This window comes from Aquarana catesbeiana, linkage group LG09 (assembly GCF_042186555.1).
Source record: "Aquarana catesbeiana isolate 2022-GZ linkage group LG09, ASM4218655v1, whole genome shotgun sequence".
Lineage (NCBI taxonomy): Eukaryota > Metazoa > Chordata > Amphibia > Anura > Ranidae > Aquarana > Aquarana catesbeiana.
The window spans coordinates 192,239,655-192,261,502 of record NC_133332.1 but is presented as its reverse complement, the minus strand read 5'-3'; the positions used below and the strand labels follow the sequence as shown (position 1 = coordinate 192,261,502).

At 41.0% G+C, this 21,848-nt stretch overlaps 1 protein-coding gene across 1 annotated transcript in view; it reads right to left on the bottom strand.

Moving 5' to 3' along the window:
- The window catches only part of MTMR8 (myotubularin related protein 8), a 75,232-nt gene that overhangs the window by 18,773 nt on the left and 34,611 nt on the right, over window positions 1–21,848 (bottom strand). The window contains exons 6-9 of the mRNA XM_073599461.1: window positions 21,633–21,767; window positions 11,511–11,643; window positions 9,781–9,890; window positions 4,410–4,535 (exon numbers count right to left, since the gene is read on the bottom strand). Of these exons, the coding sequence (XP_073455562.1) occupies window positions 4,410–4,535; window positions 9,781–9,890; window positions 11,511–11,643; window positions 21,633–21,767 (504 nt within the window). The remainder of the gene's footprint in view (window positions 1–4,409; window positions 4,536–9,780; window positions 9,891–11,510; window positions 11,644–21,632; window positions 21,768–21,848) is intronic.

Below are 21,848 nucleotides of genomic sequence, written 5' to 3'. Positions count from 1 at the left end.
AGGAGCAAGCTGGGTCTTCCATCCTGGATGAACCAGATATGACCATCTGGAGTCAGGTAAATTATTTTAACAAATATTTACTGTACTAATATTAATGATGTTAACTGGATGTTATAATTGTCTAAAATAATTTTGCACTCAAAATTGTGTATACATATCAATTGACAGTAGTGGCTAAATATGTTTGGCACCTGCTTGAAATAATTAGGGTGTCTGATTAGACTCTTTTATTAAAGAGATGTATTCACATTGAATTTGCTATTCATGAGAAGCAAACTGTGTGTCATTGATGAACCCAAAAAAATATACTCAAACTATTGTCCTTTTTTTATACACAGGATGAGTCCATCCAGGAGGAATGTGGGGAAAGTGGCAGGCAGGAGGAGACCGGGCCCATGGACAGCCTGGAGGAGGCCGGATTCACCATCATCCTGGAGGAGGCTGGGCCCAGTGTCAGGCAGGAGGTGGCTGCTCCCAGTGAGGTGGCTGCTCCCAGTGAGGTGGCTGCTCCCAGTGAGGTGGCTGGGCCCAGTAGGAGCCTGACCGAATCCCAAGTGCCTCCCCTCCACCTTCCCAAAAAAAGGGCCAGGAAGGGGATGGTCACACAGGACGCATCCCTGCGCCTCATGCAAGAGGCCACCCGTTTTTTAAGGAGCCCCCCCGAAGCGGAAGAATCCTATGGCTGCTACTTAGCCAGCAGGCTTCTTCAGATGGATTGGGAGCAGCGCCTCATTTGTGAGCGCCTATTTGGGGAAACAATCCATAAGGGGCTGCAGGGCACGCTAACACAAAACACCCAACTACATGAGGCAGCCCCCCCTCCTCCTCCTCCTCCTCCTCCTCCTGCCACAACTGAAACACCAGAGCCACAGCCTCAAAAGAAGGCTACAGGGAAGGCTGCAGGGCAGCGTGGAGGAAAGGCTGCAGGGAAGAGAAGAAAGTGATGACCTGGGTTCAGTCTGGTCTGACAGAAGACGCAGGCTGTTGTAGGACCACAGTCTGGGGACATCTAGATCATCTGCTGGTGCTGTTGATCTCTGGGATTCTTGGACCAGATTGTGCTCCCTCTTATATGGACTCCGCAAGATCACAATTTTCTGGTACACCTACTTTTTCCAGCGTTGACTTCCTCTTTATTTTATTTTGACCATGAATAAATGGATCTTTTTTGAGTTTAGCAAAAGACTTTATGTGTTTTCTTTTAAATCATTGATTTTACACACAATGTTAAATTAACAAGGGACAACAATCTCATTGAGTTTGGAAAAAACACACCAAAAATACATTACTAATGTTAATAATGTTCAAGTGGTAAGTCTTGAAAATAAAAAAATTTACATAACCAAAAACGGTGCTTTGGGTTAACTTTATCTAAATACTAAAAAATAATCACTATAAAAAAAAAAAAGAATAATGGGTTCTTTGTGGTAACTTTACAAACCTAAAAAAAAAAAAAAAAAAAAAAAAAAAAAAAAGGGGAAAAAGTATTATTAGTATGGAAACATTGTTTTTAAAATGCATACTATATCATTCATGAGATCAAAGAGAAAAAGAATCCAGAAATCAGTTTGGGAGAACTCTGATTATGAACAGCAAAACACCTTCGTTCTTTAGAGCATTCGTAAAGAAGAAATAAAATGCGCTGCATTCAACGATCACAGATTTTGCAGCGTGATGAATGTGCTACCTACAATACGAACACTAGTTTTACTAGACCGAGTGCTTCCGTTTAGTTTTTGCTTATGAGCATGCGTCGTTTTTTTGTCCGTCGGACTAGCATACAGACGAGCGGACTTCGGGGTCCGTCGTAGTTACGACGTAAAGATTTGAAGCATGCTTCAAATCTAAAGTCCGTCGGATTTGAGGCTAAAAAAGTACGTTGAAAGTCCGGAGAAGCCCACACACGATCGGATTACCAGCCAGCTTTAGTCCGTCAGCGTCCGTTGGACTTTTGTAGACGAAAAGTCCGACCGTGTGTACGCGGCATTAGTCGTGCACTCCACAAATCTGGTCTTTATAGAAGATTGGCAAGAAGAAAGCCATAATTAGTCCAGTTTGCAATTTGCAAGAAGCCATGTGGGGGACACAGCAAACATGTGGAAGAAGGTGCTCTGGTCAGATGAGACCAAAATTTTACTTATTAGCCTAAGAGCAAAAAGCTATGTGTGGTGGAAAACTAACACTTCACATCACCCTGAACACACCATCATCACACATGGTGGTGGCAGCATCATGTTGTGGGGATGCTTTTCTTCAGCAGGGACAGGGAAGCTGGCCAGAACTGGTGGGAAGATGGATGGAGCCAAATACAGGGCAGACTTGAAACTGGGGTGGAGGTTCACCTTCCAACAGGAAAACCCTAAGCATACAGCCAGAGCTGCAATGGAATTGTTTTTAACAAAGCATATTCATGTGTTAGAATGACCCAGTCAAAGCCCAGACCTAAATCCAATTGAGAATCTGTGGTAAGACTTGAAAATTGCTGTTCACAGACGCTCTCCATCCAATCTGACAGAGCTTGAGCTATTTTGCAAAGAATGGGCAAAAATGTCACTCTAGATGTGCAAAGCTGGTAGAGACATACAAAAAAAAAAAAAAAAAGACTTCCAGCTGTAATTGCAGTGAAAGGTGGTTCTACAAAATATTCACTCAGGGGGGCTGAATACAAATGCATGATGCCACACTTTTCAGATATTTATTTAAAATGTAAAAAAAATTTGAAAACAATTTATCATTTTTCTTCCACTTCACAATTATGTGCCACTTTGTGTTGGTCTATCACAAAAAATCCCAATAAAATACATGAACTTTTTTGGTTGCAACATGACAAAATGTGGAAAATTTCAAGGGGTATTAATACTTTTTTAAGGCACTGTATATAGGAAATTCCATGATATGCAACTTGTGCAATTCTAGAAAAGAGGAGAATTTGCTTCTTGAACAAAGAGCGATTAAACACATACAAACATAAAAATACTTGAATATGATAAATAAATGGTCCTAAAGTTGAAAAATCTGCTAATGTAAAAGGTAATAATGGGTAAATAAAAAAATGGTACTTTGCTTGCATTATATGTATTATAGTCAAAAGCCCAATACATTCATTTTATTTGAGCAATTAAAGAAGTATAGAGAAAGCTTTTTTGGCTATATTTCTCCTGTGGATCACAGGAGTGCAGTTTGTTCTGCACTCCTGTGACCCTTTTTAGCCTGTTGGCTGGCGTCACAGAGCCAGTCCAGGATCTGAAAAGGTTCCACCCATATGGTCGGGATCTACCCAGATGAGTGGGCCAGCAGTTGGCTCTGCCTCTCAGCGAGCCGCTAAGGCCCTGAGACAGCCTCTTCCACAGCCCAGTGCTCCAGTAGGCGCTGGAGGAGCAGAGTGCTGAGCGATCAGGGGTGTTTGATCGCTCAGATCTCAGTCTTAGAGCCGGCGGGGCATTCATACTTCTTTTAGGTCCTTATATTCCCTCCTGGCTGGCAGATTCTTGTAATTCCACAATTGTTTGTGTGTTCCCATGGCAGCAGCCGCAACATCATAAATAGCTTTCTTCAACATGATAGTAGGCTTGACAAAGTGGTGGAACTGCCCCAAAACGCAGAGCCACACCCCCATGCATGCATAGCATCTGCTGCATGCATAGAATCCTTCTTGGTTAGAAAAATAAAAATAAAAAACTCAATACTGATAGAAGTGCCACACTGCTAAAAACAGGATCTACAGGTCAATAAACGAATGTGCATTCATAACGCCACAAACTGTTACAACGTTGATCAAAATAATTAACAAATAAAGTGCACCACTTAAACAATGCTAACAAAATGCAACTAAAGTGTTTCCTCATGTGAATGCAGTCCATTAAATAAAAGGTACAGTCCATTCCACATCAAAGCTTCTAAAAGTGCTTCAAGCTTCAGTGCTTGGGTGTACCCTTCACCATTATATCATGGAAATAGCAACCTTAGTAATAACTTTGTGCTGCTTTTTGGCTCTCAGGACTCTCACCTGTGGTGAATATAGGTTGAGCATATACTATTTGGACACCATAGTATCCCTATTCATCAGGTTAAGTCCACTTTATCCTCCTGTCCATAGGGGTCTCTTAGGATCACTTCACCTTGTCTCACAGTAAGGGAGTGTGGCTTCCTTTAAATTTGCCTATTTATTAATGCGGCCATTCATCTGTCTTTTATTCTCTATTAAATACTCTTTTATGCTCTATTAAATTGGATCCAAATCCAAGAATTACACCCGGATAGTAGCCTCTTAGTGATATTTTCTGTTCTAGTGGTTATATTTTCTGTTCTAGTGGTTGCTGCCATACCCACCATTAAAATCAAACAGAATTCCCCCACACATTACATTGTATTTCAACATATTCAGGTTTGAGCTCATGACTTGTTCTCACCATGAAGCCTTTTATAGTTCTGTAAAATGGATCGAGGAGTAGGCTAGCAATCGAACACACTTGTGCTGTGCGATCCCAGCCATCTGAGCAGTGTACCAACACACTGGAATTATCATCCCTTACTGCCTGCCAGGAAGAAGGTGGAAAATTAGTGTTTGTTTTGTCTTTTTTTTTCACAAGGTTGAATCTTTCATCTTAAACCTTTGTAATATGTTGAAAAGACAACATCACAACTTCCTTATTTTTTTGTTGCTCTAATAATCAGATTTCACATGTATATAAAATCATATAAAGCAGGTAGTTTATCCACATATCAGGGATTTCTATGTTTGATATCACATTAGAATAAAAAAAAAAAAAAAAAAATCACATTTCTAGCTTCTAAATAACAGGAGACAGTAAACCACAAGATAGTAGGTAAGAAAGTCATTCATAAAGTGCATCTGTGCCCAGACTATGGACATTAAAGTGGTTGTAAACCCTTACATATACCCAGGGAAGTGATTGGCCTTGGGTGTTACACAGAGATTAAACAAATCCTCTTATACAAGTTGTAACTATCTGCAGTCTTCTCAACATCCATTCAAAGTGCTGAAATATTAAGCGTGTCTGAGCTGTCAGAAAACAGGGGGCGGAGAGCTAAAGTTGCACTCTGCAGAGCTCAGTGAGGAGAGCTCTGAGAGTTGATTGGAGAGAAGGGACAAATCTCTCTTCATACAGCTCACAGCAGAGCCGAGACTGTCAATCTGCTGGAGTTCCCTACCCTGTCCCCATTTTTCTCTTGGTGTCAGGAAAACTTGTCAGAAGGGATACATGCTGATAGCAGAGGAATGAAGCAGCAGACAGAAATGACGCTTAGTGCTCTTAATAAAGACAAGTACACACTATAGAAGGATATGCTTTGCTCATAGTTCATGTCTGAGCTATACAACCACTTTAAGGTTTTTACACATTCTTAAGCACGAGTTACGAGTTGCGAGAAGTAGGTATACAGAGCGTTTAAACCCCCCCCCCCAAGGGACAGCACTGATTGGCCCAGCACTGAAGCGTTGCTCTTCTATACCCAGTTATTTCCTTTGGCTCTTTGCACTAAGCAGAGTGCTTGGGAAGTAATGGAAAACATCTTTAAAACTACCCTCTAAGGTTACTTATAAAAGTGAAGTGAGGTTCTAGGGGCAAGTGCTTGTCTATAATAGAAGGCTGACAGTCTGCACTCAATAGAAGTAATGGGAAATGAGATGTAATTTCAGTGCCTTGGTTGGCAATTTTGAAGTTGGATTTCTCAACAATGTCTATAGAGACTGAGGTGTCATTCCCAGGAACATATGCTTGCCTTTCCATTGCTTCCCAAGCACTCTGCTTAGTGCAAAGAGCCAAAGGAAATAATTAGGTATAGAAGAGCAACGCTTCAGTCCTGGGCCAATCAGTGCTGACCCTTGGGGGGGGTTAAATGCTTTGTATACCTACTTCTCACAACTCCTAACTTACACTTGACTTTCCCTTTACTCCTGGATGCTGAACTGATTAGAAAGGGATCGAAAAGAAGGTAAAGAAATGTGTCTCTGGGAATCTGCATTAAAATATGATCCAGATGCCAAGCTCTGCATTGGCAAAACACAGATTCACTTTAACATGGGACTGCAGTTCTAAATAGAACACTGTATACTTTGCACAATCCACTCTACAAATTTATCAATACAACTACAGAACTCAAATGCAGACAAGTATACAATTTTACTGCTAGAAAAATAAAAGAAAAAGAACTTTTGCGCTAACCAGACAAATTAAATTAGATAAAATATTAGGTGCAGCTGCTAGTGTTAGTCAAAAAAAATACACAAGACCCTAATACAGTACATATATAGTGACAAGCGCGCATCCTAACACAGTGTATATTATACAGTGTGTGTAATCCTTAGTGGTTTGAACCCTATAGGTGTGATATTGAATAATAAATATCCAAAATAATTTATGTGAAAAAAAAAAAAAACTTATTTAAAGAAATTGCTATAGTTCCTCTGAATATTAAATTAACGTGCTCCAAACAATATTGTGAAAATAATATAGTAAAAATGTAGTGGTATAGTGACACCAGCCACAATGTTGCTAAAAAAACTTTTTAGTCAGCAACAATGTAGCATCCACTCATTACTCAAAATAATATTGTGAACATCAAATAGTGAAATATAGTGGTATAGAGACATCAGCCACAAATGGATACCATTTGGATACCAAAAACAGAGGATACCTGTTCTGTGGATCGGGTTAAGTGGATGAAGATTCTGCGACTGACATCCAGGTGGTAATCAAGGAAGCCGGCAGGCTAATGCAACAAGCTTGTTTGATCTCCCTAACCAGAGATCAATCTGATCCGGTAAGCGGCCTCTTCTACTATATTTCTGAATGGGAAGATCATCGCTGTATTCCAGTAGAAGATTTATTTCATCGTCAGCATAATATATGTTTCTATGAGGACTGAGCTTGATTACATATTTTTTACTGTTTAAGTTTTTACACAGGATATTTAGGGGGGAGAAGTTATAGCACTATTTTTGAGGTGTTAAGTGAATACTACATTGTTGCTGACTAAAAAGTCCTTTTTTTTTTTTTGCAACATTGTGGCTGATGTCTCTATACCACTATATTTCACTATTTGATGTTCACAATATTATTTTGAGTAATGAGTGGATGCTAAATTGTTGCTGACTAAAAAGTTTTTTTAGCAACATTGTGGCTGGTGTCACTATACCACTATATTTTTACTATATTATTTTCACAATATTGTTTGGAGCACATTAAATTTAATATTCAGAGGAACTATAGCAATTTCTTTAATTAAGTTTTTTTTTTCACATAAATTATTTTGGATATTTACTATTCAATATCACACCTATAGGGTTCAAACCACTAAGGATTACACATACTGTATAATATACACTGTGTTAGGATGCGCGCTTGTCACTATATATGTAATTTTACTGCTATGGCAGGCCCAAAGTTTACATCTGTATTGCTTTGTACTCGGAGTTCCTCATGTATACAGACATGCCATTATTTTTTATCACCAGTCCCTGTGCATGCATAAAGACTTTGATGTATGTACATAAGCCTATACCTAGTTGTCTGGCTGTTATTGGGTGCAATATTTAATGAGTCTCTGTTCTGGAACAAATATGCAGAAAGTGAAGCCAGAACACCTGATCTGCATACATATGCCAGGTCAGTGACTCAAAGTCTTGAAACGATAAATTAGCATGACCGCTAAAATTCTTAGAAGAGGAGGTCAGCAACTACAGTCTACAAATTTCAGTACAAGTTTCCTTTAACCACTTTCGGACTGCCCACCGCACATATACTGCCCACCCCTGACAGTTAGAAAGCACCTCCTTACGGAACACTTAACCCTTTGATCACCACTAGTGTTAACCCCTTCCCTGCCAGTGCCATTTATACAGCGATCAGTGCATTTTTATAGCACTGATCACTATTGGTGTCACAGGTCACCAAAAAGCATCATTTCGGGTCAGATTTGTCCGCCGCCTAAAAATCGCAGATCGCAGCCATTATTAGTAAAAACAATAAAAAGTCCCTAAATCTTTCCAACCAATCAATATACGCTTATTGCAATTTTTTTACCAAAAATATGTAGCAGAATACATATTGGCCTAAACTGATGAATACATTTGTTTTTTTTAGATTTTTTTTGGATATTATAGCAGAAAGTAAAAAGTATTGTTTTTTTTGTTTATAGCGCAAAAAATTAAAACCGCAGAGGTGATCAAATACCACCAAACAAAAGCTCTATTCGTGGTAAGAAAAGGACATCCATTTTGTTTGGGTACAATATCGCATGGCCGTGCAATTGTCAGTTAAAGCTATGCAGTGCCGTATCGCAAAAAATGGCCTGGTCATTAAGGGGGTAAATCCTTCCGGGGCTGAAGTGGTTAAGAGTACAATATGCATCAATGAATAAAGTGGCGCTGGGCAGGCCATATCAAAAGAAAACATACATTCATCTGCATCTAAAACCTGTTCTTGCAATTAAAAATATTATCAAAAGGAGTGCCTGGATATTTTTTTTATCCGCAAAGCTTTCATAATACATTCCAATCTGCTAATGCACGCAGCAAAACAGTATAATAAAGAGGAAGAAGGGTTAGCCATGGTTCGCTTGCTAGCTGTTCTATGGCTACTGCACAATTAATTTAAAGCAATTGCAAACCACACCTCCACACCTCCACTGCATACTAGCACATTATGAAATACCTTAGAACGGAGCCCTCCAGCGGTGCGCTGTCACCGCCGACAGGACTTACATCTTCACTCGGTCTTCCTTCCCGGTTCAAGTGCTCTGGCTGTTTTAGATTGACCGCAATGCAATGACATCACTCACGCGCCAGAGTCGCGGCACATGCATGCCGCCCCTTTAGAGCGCATGCACCAGCAGGGTCACCGGCTGCATACAGTGTGAATATATTTTCTAAACAGTGCAAGTTTAGGAGATATTCACTGTACCAATAGGTAAGTCTTATTAAGCCTTATTATAGGCTAACATGTAGGTACAAGTGGGGAAAAAAAAGACTTTACTACCACTTTAAAGTGGATGTAAACCCAATGTCGTCCTTTCTAAACTACTGCTATAGAGGTTATCTATAAGGATATACATGTCTCCTGCATGCATCTTTACCTGTCAAATGTCTCCCCTCTGTCTGTTATGAGAGCCGAAAAACTGCATATTCTGTGGGTGGGTCTGTTGTCTGAAGCTCGGTGGGTGGAGTCGTGATGTCAGTAGACTCCCCGCCCACCTCTACACTCCCCTTGTCAATATGCATTTTCTCCTTTGTATTTCTTACACTGAACTTCTGCTATGATCTCTAACATCCAGTGAAAAGACAGGAAAGTAACCACATGACTTCAGCATGCCAAATCATGCTGAGGTGTGGAACAGCCAATCCTTGCAGAGCTGCTGAAGAAAGGAGTGGGGGAGGGAATTAAAAAATAATGCCTGTGTGTTAGGCTAGTGCACGAGATATGTAAGTCACCTGTCACTCACAGCAAGGGGAAGGATTTGACAAAGTTTTTCTCAGTTTGTCAAGATTTATCTCACTAAACAATAAAAGAGGATTGCTCAGAGATGGATTAACTCTGTGTGGCAAGACTGGGCTCAAATGATAGGAAATCTTAAACTCTACAGTATGATAAAAAAAAAAAAAAAAATTTGGGTTTACATCCACTTTAAAGATTAAAACAAGATCCAAGGCCCTCTCTTTGTAATGTTAGTGCATGCACCATAAACCTGCAAATTGTAGATACAACAGAGTTTATAATATGTACACAAAACCCAAGAACATGCGTAAGTCATTTTACATACTTTTGCTAGAAAAACTGAAGCATCCATTACAGCTTTAATGTGACGTAACCAGCCAGAATTCTCAAGGGTGGTAAGGAAACTACTCATGGATGGATTCTTCTGTTCACAAGCTAAAACAGAGCACAAACATACTTAAGAAAACATGTCCATTTTACCTTTGTATCGTCACACTTTTCACTGTTTGCTACTGAAGGAACTTAAACAATAAAATTGTATAACTGAAATGTAAATATATGTAAAATATTTTTAAACCATTTTAGTCAGTCTAACGCCCGTGTCACACTAGAAAACCTGTTGTAAGCAAGGCTAGCGACAGGATCACTAGAAGATATGGGGAGGACAAACCTGCTTTGTATGGGTCGCTGCCTCGCTGTGGAAAACATTGCAATAACCTGAGAGAGCAACAGCTCACTCATACAGATGGCAAGGAAGCAACACATGAAAGCAGGTGGGAGCTCATAGCTCTCATACCTGAAGTGCTGAAACATTCCGGCATCAGTCAAACCAGGTATCTCCAAACTATGGCCCTCCAGTTTTTCATGAACTACAATTCCCATCATGCTTAGTCATGTCTCTGACTGTCAGTTTTATAAAGCCTCATGGGGAGGTGTAGTTCTGCAACAGCTGGAGGACCATAGTTTAAAGATCCCTGAGCTATGATTTTTACCTTACACAGCAGTGATCCGGACCTTAGATAAACAGCATTAGAGGTAACTTGTTTGTACTTACCACAAGTCAAAAATGTTTTTTTTTTTTCCCTGGAGTTTCGCTTAAAGTACAAATATGATGGTTTAGGCAGGCCCTCATATTACATGATTTTGGTACATCTATAAGCAAGGGTGCTCAACCTGTGGCCCTCTAGCTGTTGAGGAACTACAAGTCCCAGGAGGCATTGCAAGGCTAACAGTTACAAGCATGGCTTCCAAAGGCAGAAGCATGACAGGACTTTTTGCTCTGCAACAGCTGGAGGGCCACAGGTTGAGCACCCATGATCTAAAGGTAACACTTTATAAAATAAACCCATACATGGTTTAACCTGCACTTATAACAAATTTCAGCTTGATAGAAAATAAAAGTCAACCTGGTATCAGTGAGTAAAGTTTAGACAAAGCAGGCTCCCTCATAATTCACAAATTCACAAATGATGTCTCTCCAAGCTGTTTTTATGCAAATGATTTAATCCATATTGTAGTGTCCAAGTTCAGGTCTACTCCAGCAAGAAAATACTATTGCATTGCAATATCTTTGTACATATATTATTTTGGATTATTATCAAAGCTCAATCACCCTCCTAGAAACCCATGCATTTGTGTTACATGGAGCAAACTTACAAACTAACCTCAGCTCTCTTGTATACTTTAGATTTTCATTTGGTTTTACCAACAACTAAGTCCTGCTTTGCAGTCAAGCCCCTAATGGCATCCTTCCGTTGACGTTACCAAGGCTACTTGGCCCAGTTCATTCTCTCATCCATCTAACAGTCAAAAATCCTCCCAGAGCTCCAGTCTCTCCAGAAAGGAGCTTAGAAAAAGGAACAGTGAAAGGACACTTTCCATCCTTGTCCCAATCAAATTCTTCCTTTCAATATGCCATACCAGATTGCGAACATGAAACAAAGAATCTGATTTGGTATCAACAAAATCAACTATTTCTTCAAATACGCAAAAAACAAAAGTGACAAAGCTTTTAATGCATAAGGAGCACATTAGGAAAGCAAAGCAGAAGCATACCTTCTAAGAGTTTTTGAAGGCTTCCTCTCATCACATGGATATTCTCAATCCCAATAAACTGGAAACGGATGTTGGGGTAATTGTCTTCATTTTCATAGCCCTTCCCTGCTGCCCTGTTTGCCATTGCATTCAGCTGTTGGGTTCAAATTGAAAGGTGGTTAGACAATAAACACATCATCCAAGCTTAAAGTTGAACTTAAAGAATGTTTTTTTTTCTTGTGTGTGCTGTGTCCAGCTTAGTTACAGTCCAATTCTTCGTATACTATGTCCAGAAGGTTGCTGGGGATGATATCTTCATTATAGTAAGTAGCATTCCACTGTCAGCTTTAAACTTCTGGCTGCAAAGTCCACTGCTGGTATAATAGAAAGTGATTGGCTCTCCATTCTTCTCAATTCAGAAAATGTCCTGTATTCTTTTCAGGGAATACAAGCCTTTCTCTGAAAAGAAATGCGTGGGAAAGGAGATCATAAACATCAGGATCTCACTTTGTCCATTTTGATAAAGCCTTGTATTCAGTAGAAAGAATACAAAATAGTTTCTGAATAAAAGGAGCAGAGGGATGAGTGACCCCATAGCAACACTGTATCAGCAGTTGAAATTAAAGTGACTGAAATGTGGCATATTACAAGATTTTTTGCAATCCCAGCACATGCCCAGTAAATTCCTTATCTTTATGTACAGTACAGGACACAGGGCTTGTACACCATAGAACAGTGATGGCGAACCTCAGCACCCCAGATGCTTTGGAACTGCATTTCCCATGAGGCTCATGCACTCTGCAGTGTAGTTGAGCATCATGGGAAAATGTAATTCCAAAACATCTGGGGTGCCAAGGTTTGCCATTACTGCCATAGACCATGGTTATATGCAGGCTACCTTCAGGTGATTGGACATGGTCAAAAACTTGTTGGGGCCAACCCTGATGCACCCACTCTGTGAGACTCTAGTTTTTATGCAAGCTATGAGTGGCCACAGGAGACAGGAGAGGAAGGGCCTGTGTCTTGTACTGTACTCCAAAATAAGGAACAGGTAATTCAAATTTCCCTTTATCTTAATCATACAGTACAGGACATAGGCTTGTATTCATATGGCATGAAATGTCCCAAAGCAATAAAACTCAGGGGTGGGCAACAACAAAGCAAACCAGCTGTCAACAAGCCCACGATAAACCAGGGTCAAGAGTAAACAAATAACTTAGATGATGACAGCATAAAGGCACATTGCAGCTCGTATCTCCTGAGGCCTCAACATTCACTTGGTAAAACCTACAGAATGTGTGAAAAGAAGCCCGGGTGGTGGCCTAAGAGACACCAACAGGCCTGATAGAATGAGCTCTGATAAGGAAAGAAGGAATCCTTTTATTAAGGGTCTAGGCCCTGGAAAGAAGTTGTCCAATTCACCTAGCAATGGTGGAGCGGCAGGCAGGATGTCCTTTTTGACAGTCTTCAGATAAGACAAAAAGGGGCTCAGTTTTGTGAACAGAAGCCATGGCTGCCCGGTAGATCAAGAGAGCCCTGTCCACATCTAAGCAAGGTAGGTAAATCTGCTTGGTGCGCTTTGGAGCAGGACAGATGGTAGAGAGGACCAAATCCTTATTAAGGTGGAAAAGAGACCGCCTTAGACAAGAAGGAAGGCCTTGGTTCCAAGACCTCTTTATTCTTCTGCAATATCCAAAAAGGCTCTCTACAAGAAAGGGAAAAAGGGAGGTGTCTAAAGTACAGAGAACATCAGGCAACACAGAGGGTTTTATATGAGAAAACTCCCTTAAGGAAAAGTCTTGATTAAGGATTGCAAAGCAAGATATTTTTGGAAGAGGATGAATAAGGCAGAAACCATACCTTAGACACACAGAACAGGCCATAGGATGGCCCACTCTCTGGATCATCCTATGCATCTATCCAGCCAGGTGAAAGTTATCTTAGAAAATAAAAGTATATCTGTTGCTTGTAACATAACTCCAGATTTTATTGTTCCAGACCAGGTTTCAAAATTAAATCTATTCTACACGGTTTTATGGGCGACAGACAAATTTAACCACTGCTATAGTTTTCGTCAGCTAGCTTTTGACATCGCAATGCTCCCCTAACTTGTAGCACCAGAGTTTGTTGTCCAATTCTCATCTTTAAGTGGTTAAAATTGCCAAGACCCTAAAACTGAGCTGCAGCATGATGGCCAATACCATACAGTGGTTTAACAGAACAGATTCCACTCAGAACAGGCCTCGGTCGACCAAAGTTGAGTGCACGTGCTCAGCATCATATCCAGAGGTTGTCTTTGGGATATAGACGTACAAGTGCTGCCAGCATTGCTGCAGAAGTAGAAGTGGTGGGGGGGTCAGCCTGTCAGTGCTCAGACCATACATCGCACATTGCATGAAATTGGTCTGCACGGCCATCCCCCCCGAAGGAAGCCTCTTCTAAAGATGATGCACAATAAAGCTCGCAGTTTGCTGAAGACAAGCAGACTAAGGACATGGATTACTGGAACCATGTCCTGTGGTCTTATGAGACCAAGATAAACTTATTTGATTCAGACTGGGCCGCAGGGCAGTATTTCAACATGATAACGACCCCAAACACACCTCCAAGATGACCACTGCCTTGCTAAAGAAGCCGAGGGTAAAGGTGATGGACTGGCCAAGCATGTCTCCAGACCTAAACCCTATTGAGCATCTGTGGGGCATCCTCAAATGGAAGGTGGGGGAGCGCAAGGTCTCTAACATCCACCAGCTCTGTGATGTCGTCATGGAGGAGTGGAAGAGGACTCCAATGGAAACCTGTGAAACTCTGGTGAACTCCATGCCATGAGTTATTTTGAGGGGACAGCAAATTTATACTGTTATACAATCTGTACACGTACTACTTTACGTTGTAGCAATGTGTAATTTCTTCAGTGTTGTCACATGGAAAGATATAATAAAATATTTACAAACATGTGAAGGGTGTACTCACTTTTGTGATATCCTGTATCATGCATGTTTATGGAAAAGTCTTCTGGTGGTCAGATCTTCCAAAATATGGGACTATCCGCAGGACCACCCACTTGTGTGTGGAATCATACTGTACCTATGATGGAAATGGTTGGGCAGCTATGGAAGCTTTTGGCTCCATTTTGTAATAAAGAAAGAATTTATTTTACAGCAATCCTGTGGCTCCATAAAAGTCTCCATTTGTTCTTCTGTATTTGCTGATAGTAAATGGCAAATTACTTTTTCTTTTGGCTCGTGGATAATTATTAAGAACTAGCGGCAGTCTACACATCTAAAAAGTGTTAGTTGACTAAAGTGCTGCAGATATTTGCTGTAGGCTAAGGGACTTTGAAGTGAAGTACGCTTGTTTAGCGATCAGAAATTTTCTGCCAATTTCAACCAGCTTTGGAGCGCAAAACAACTAAATGGAGCAAAGCAACCTACCACCAAAAGTTTTCATTGTTTCATAGTTTTGACTAAAAGTCGTAGGTTGCTGTTAAAGCTCCTGAAAGCAGCTTAAACTGCCAAGTGTCAAGCTCATGACAAGCATATTCGTGTGTGCAGGCATGGGGAAATCATCTGACACATGCATCCGTGGTGACTTGTATTCAAGGATAGACACAAAGCACAGACTATGAGCAAGCACTTGGTGTAAGTGCGAAACGCATCAGCTATTTTTGTACCACCCCACAGTCGTGTTTTGTGTACCCCATGATCCTGTATTTTGAATAAAAAGACGGATTTATCCATTCCGATGTGCGGCTGTCCAGGTCTTCTTGTTCTCTTCTACTTAGATCATCCTCCTGGTTAGACCTATCAGGCCATTTGACTTGATCCTTTATGGACTGGCAGATACCAATTGCTGCAACAGCTGGCTGAATAGCTGAACTGGCCAAAGAAAAGGAAGCTTTTAATAATGACTCCAATTTCTTGTCAACAGGGTCTTTCAAACCCTGTGCGTTATCTACCAGACAAGGTAAGTTCTTGTTTAAGGAAGAGACTGCTGCATCTACTGCTGGCCTGCTCCATTTTTTAATTAACTTTTCATCCATGGGATATAAAAAGGAAAAACCTCTTAGGAGGAACAAAAAACCTGTCAGGATGTTCCCAATCAGCATACACCGCCTGTTCCAACAGTACCCTGCAGGAATGCCTTAGCGCTGTAGCGTCCAGGATTCCACTTCGCAGGGTCCAGCACCTGGAGGCCGCATTACAGGCAAAACCTTGCAGGATCTTGAGTCTTCTTTGCGAGGCTTGGGTACCATTTATCTAAGCATATAAAGCCTGCGTCAAATGGATCTGATCGGTCAATCCCTTGATTAATTTAAGAACAGTTTGTGTGACTAAAGACCTGGAGCTCAGAGAGCTCAAACAAACCATGCCATCCACCTTGCAGACACTGGTAAAAAAAAAGTAAGTGCTTCCTGTGTGGGAGGGGTTATATAGGGGATCACTTCCTGTCTGAAGCGCTTTGGTCTACCAGTGTCCATTCACTTGGAGATGGAGTATAACCCAGTAGGTAATGTATATTAGCCTGACTCTGTGTCACATGATGTATGAAAAATAAATGTCTGTTGCTCAAAAACTGCTGTCCATTTTGCAGTGTGAATGGCCAACATGATTAAAAAAAAAAAAATGCAATCATGTGGAAATCGATGAAAAGGCTGAAAATAAAATTCATTGATGCACCAGACAATCATTTTGTTGATGTGCTGACCACCGTATTTGGAGGCATTAGATCTAAATAAATAGCTAGATCAAATAAGGCCAAGAGACAACAAGAAAATTTACAGTATATACATAACACAAGTCTTTAGTTTAAGGGATTGATGGAAAGTTATTCTTAGCTTACAAGTAGACTACAGCAGATGTGTGTAGGCAAGAACAGAAGCCAGTCAACGGCTGAAAACAAGCCTACTGTGTTACCATTTGGTGTGTTAATATATTATCCAGTAATGAAAGCAAGTTTTTTTGGTCCTTTTACCGTTTGTATAAATAAAACTAAAGACACCTTTTACTTGCATCGGAGCTGGATAAAATGTCAACTGAGAATAATGAAAGTGTTCAAATAACTGGTGCACACACGCAGACTTGCTAAGCATACTAATAAAGTAATCCTGTTGGCATAGTAAAGAGAAAAATCAACTGACAGTACTCTGCAAAATAAACATCTTAATACTTGCCTTTCTAGCAGGTAGAGTGTTACTACCTTCTTGAAGAAAAAATACAGTAGTAATGTAGGGGTTATGGGAGCAACCACAGTGCTCAGTGGAGATGCAGATAACTTCTCAACCTTTTTTCAGTCAAGGCACCCTTTAAAATTATAGGCAATCTCAAGGCACCCTTTAAAATTATGGACAGTCTCGGAGAACCCCTTTCTAAAATGTAAGAAAATATTCTAATAGCTTTACATAATGCAGCAACGTAGGACACCCAATGCTAGGGGTGATTTATTCTTCCAAAGCAAATACACTTTTGCACACTGGTACTGATCAGCTCTAGATTGAAGTTAAGCAATGCAGCATAATCTGCTATTGTACAGTGAGGAAAAAAAAAAAAAATGGATCCCCTGCTGATTTTGTATGTTTGCCCACGAACAAAGAAATGCTCAGTCTAAAATTTTAATGGTAGGTTTATTTTGACAACAAAAATATCCAGAAAAACACATTTCAAAAAAGTTATAAATTGATTTGCATTTTAATGAGTGAAATAAGTATTTGACACCTTCGCACAACATGCCTTAGTACTTGGTGGCAAAACCCTTGTTGGCAATCACAGAGATCAGATGTTTCTTGTAGTTTGCACTAGGTTTGCACACATCTCAGGAGGGATTTTGTCCCACTCCTCTTTGCAGATCCTTTCCAAGTCATTAGGTCTTGAGGCTGACGTTTATTAACTCAAACCTTCAACTCACTCCACATATTTTCTATGGGATTAAGGTCTGGAGACTGGCTAGGCCACTCCAGGACCTTAATGTGCTTCTTCTTGAGCCACTCCTTTGTTGTCTTGGTAGTGTGTTTTGGGTCTTTGTCATGCTGTAATACCCATCTATGACCCATTTCCAATGCCCTGGCTGAGGGAAGGAGGTTCTCACCCAAGATTTGATGGTACATGGCCCCATCCATCGTCCCTTTGAAGTGTTGTCCTGTCCATTTAGCAGAAAAACACCCCCAAAGCATAATGTTTCCACCTCCATGTTTGACAATGGGATGGTGTTTTTGGGGTCATAGGCAGCATTCCTCCTCCTCCAAACACTGCGAGATGAGTTGATGCCAAAGAGCTCGATTTTGGTCTCATCTGACCTGAACATGTTCACTCATTGCTCCTCTGAATCATTCAGATGTTCATTAGCAAACTTCAGACAAGCCTGTGCTTTCTTGAGCAGGGGGACCTTGCAGGTGCTGTATTTCAATCCTTCAAGGTGTGTGTCACCAATTGTTTTCTTGGTGACTATGGTCCCAGCTGCCTTGATCATTGACAAGATTCTCCCATGTAGTTCTGTGCTGATTCCTCACCGTTCTCATGATCATTAAAAAGAAAAAAAAAAAATTGCACCGTTATCCACCATCTCACCAAGCTGCTTGGCGATGGTCTTGTAGCCCATTCTAGCCTTGTGTAGGTCTACAATCTTGTCCCCGACATCCTTGGACAGCTCTTTGGTCTTGGCCATTGTGGAGGGATTGGACTCCGATTGCTTCTGTGGACAGGTACCTTTTATACAGTTAACAAGCTGAGGTTAGGAGCACTCCCTTTAAGAGTGCTCCTAATCTCAGCACATTACCAGTATAGAAGAAACCTGGGAGCCAGAAATCCTGCCGATTCATAGGGGATCAAATACGTATTTCACTCATGAAAATGCAAAGCAATTTGTAACTTTTTTGAAATGCATTTTTCTGGATATTTTTGTTGTTATTCTGTCTCTCACTATTAAAATAAACCTACCATTAAAATTATAGACTGATCATCTCTTTGTCAGTGGGCAACTGTACAAAATCAGCAGGGGATCAAATACTTTTTTCCCCTCACTGTATGCATGGGGTAGACTGCTTTTAAGGTATGCTAGTAAGTTAGATCACTGGCTTCTTATGTCTTGGTGACTCCAGTGGTGGGATTACACCTCTTAAAGTGGAGTTCCACCCACTTTTACAACTCTTCAGCATCCCCCACTAAACTGTGCACTGTAAACAAATTGGATATATATTTATTTTTTTCTCGGCACCTACTGTATTTCTGCTGTATTCATTTTTCACTTCCTCCTCCCTGGCCGCGGCCCATCGCATCATTTCCTGTTTGCAATGCCTTCTGGGAAGGGGCAGCAACTTCCTCTGAAACTGCCGTTGCTATGGAAACCTGACCTGAAACCTATTACACTGCTTGTGCTACACTGAGCATGTGCGAGATCTGCAAGGATGAGATCTAGGAAGAAATACAGTCTGGCTTCAGATGCCCACACTTAAGATGGCCACAGCCTGCTGTAAGTTTATAAAAACAAACTACTGCTGTAAACTAACAAAACAGACCTTAGTTTACAGACTAACTTTACTAGAATACATTAAGCTTGTGTATTATAGGGGTATTTTTATTTAAAAAGTATAATTTCGGCCGGAACACCACTTTAAGTCCACCCAAAGTCACAGAAATGTAGCAATTACCCTGCTTATGTAAAATAAATTAAAAAGTCCAACAGGGAGAGAAAGACCTCCTTGTAATGGACGATGCTTATAAACCTGCATCGAGTCAGTGAAGAGATGTCGCAGCTAGTAATTACATTTTGAGTGACTGACCCGAACACAAGTAAAAAGGATAGGGAATTCTGACTTTTCTCATACTTTCATTTATCCTTATTTGTTCAGAGTCTTTGATTCAAAAAGTAATGAAGACACACAGCTAACAATGGCAGTTCTGATATTCTTCGCTTGACAAAAGCACTTTGTGGTATCTGCCACTACGAGTATTGCAAAATGACATACTCTGAAGACTAACCATGTGAATTCCGGGCACAGACAAAAAAAATCACGGTGCTTGACCATAAGATTGCCACATGGATGTGACCGTTTCCCATTTATGATTCACTGACAGACTTTGAGGTCAATTCAAAAAGCCCAACCACATACACAGTGTACACAGCGGGAGCCTCTCAGCAAGTCCCAGCCAATGATTCACGGACAGGACCTGCTGATCGGCTGTGTACAATCACAGCTCGGTGTTGATAAACACAGTACTCTGTACAGAGGGAACGATCTGGCAGTCTCTCAGGGATGAGAAACTGAAAGATCTAGTGGTAAAAGCAGCACACTTTACACATAATTAGGCACACAGTTAACCCTTTGATCGCCCCTTCCCAGCCAGTGTCATTAGTACAGTGACAGTATATAGTACTATCACTGTACTATTGTCACTGGTGATGTCAGTTTCAGTTAGTCAGTTCACTCCAGCATCACTTTGTGTTAGATTGTCCGCCGCACTATCGCAGTCCCATTATAGTCACTGATCACTGCCATTAATAGTATAAAAAAAAAAAAAAAAAAAATCAAATATTATTATATATATTACATATATACACACACATACATACACACACATGCATACACCATAGTTTGTAAACCAATCAACATACACCTATATTGGCTATGTCTTATAGTAGAAATGTAAAAAAATAAAAAAAAAATAAATGTCCCCAAATTTTCAGTCTTTTTTTGTTTATATTCCAAAAAATTAAAAACCCAGTGGTGATCAAAAAGAAAGCTCTATTTGTGTGAAAAAAAAAAATTACATACATTTTGTTTGGGTGCAGCGTTGCATGAATATGCAATTACTAGTTAAAGTAGAACAGTGCCAAATAGCAAAAAATGGCCTGGTCATGAAAGGGGCAAAATCTTCCGGAGTTCAAGTGGTAAAAAGAAATTTATATAGTTGACACAACTACAAAACAAACAGAAAACGGGGTGCCGAAAGAGTCCTCAGGGGTGCCACGGCCATGTCCAGGTCTGATCGCTACTTTGAGTTCTTGCGCAATGACTCTGCGAGGAGAGAGAGCACGGCTCTCTCCATCTCCTTCCTGCAGATATGTGAACAGCTATGTGAACTACTGCTGGCCAGCCACCCGCGTTCTACCACTGGATGACGTCGGTTGTTAAGGACATGTGGGGCGGCACTACAGCTTTCTGCTTTGCTGGCATTAGTTCACATAACGGTTCACATAGCTGCAGGGAGGAGGAGAGAGCCGTGTGAGCTGAGCTCTCTCTTTCCTTGCAGAGTCGCAGTGCATAGGAGTAAAAACAAAGTAGCACCCCTTCTCCCAACATGCAGGATTTGACTACTGCCCCCATCTCTTCCTCACACTGCTCCTGTACAGGCAGCAGAAATTGTGGGTGGGGGTGGGGTGTGTGTCTGTGGGGGGGGTTATGGGGAGAGTGAACAGACAGCACAGCCCACACTTGTTCTAGGAGGGGGGGGGATTTTTTAGGGTGGGGGGTCTCGTGCCAAGATGGGGGATTTGAGGGGGTTGTGCTAGAAGTGGTGATTTGGGAGCGAGGGGGGGGGGGGGTGTTGTGCTAGGAGAGGGGGGATTGGGGAGAGTTAGAGCAGGGTTTGTGTTAGGAGTCAGGATTTGGGAACAGGGGGGTTTGGGGTTTGTGCTGGGGGGGGGATTCATGCTAGAAGGGGAAATTTGGGGGGGGGGGGGGGTGCTAGGAGGGGGGAGAGTTACAATCTAAGATCACTGAACTTTGCCACACAGACTACATTTTAGGGCTTCTTCACACCAAGTGCAGTGAGGTAACATGCACAAATCGCAGATTTTCCTCTACTGCACGAAAATGTGCTGCCTTTCGCAGTTGCATGTGGGTGTCATTATTTCTTAATGTCATGCCCACACATCTAGCAAATGTGTGTCTGCGCTCATTACAAAATGCGACGTGAGTAAACACGCAAAAAAAAAAAAGCGCATGCTCGGACGCACCTCCTGGTGTGAATGAGCCCTCAGACTGGTGTGCCCCTGGACTGAACAGTACTAAAAGGTTGCCTTGACTGAAAACCAAGATTAAAAAACACTGCTATAATATATGAATTTATCTTTTTGATCATCTCTATTTTTCTATTCCTCCTAATACCATAATGACACAAACATCAATTCAGTCTACACAAATCATACCTTGGGCCTCGTGTCTACAACATACATAAAGGGACTTCCGGGGTTAGCTTTGCTGATTATATCCAGCATCTTCTCATCTTCCACACAGCGAGTACTGAAGCCAGAGAGAGGCTGGCTACACCTGCAAATAGCAGCCTGGAAAAGGGAGAAAAAGCAAAAATGTAAGAGAGTGCAGTCTTTTCAGTTTTATCATTTTAGATCAGGGTCAGACTCCGC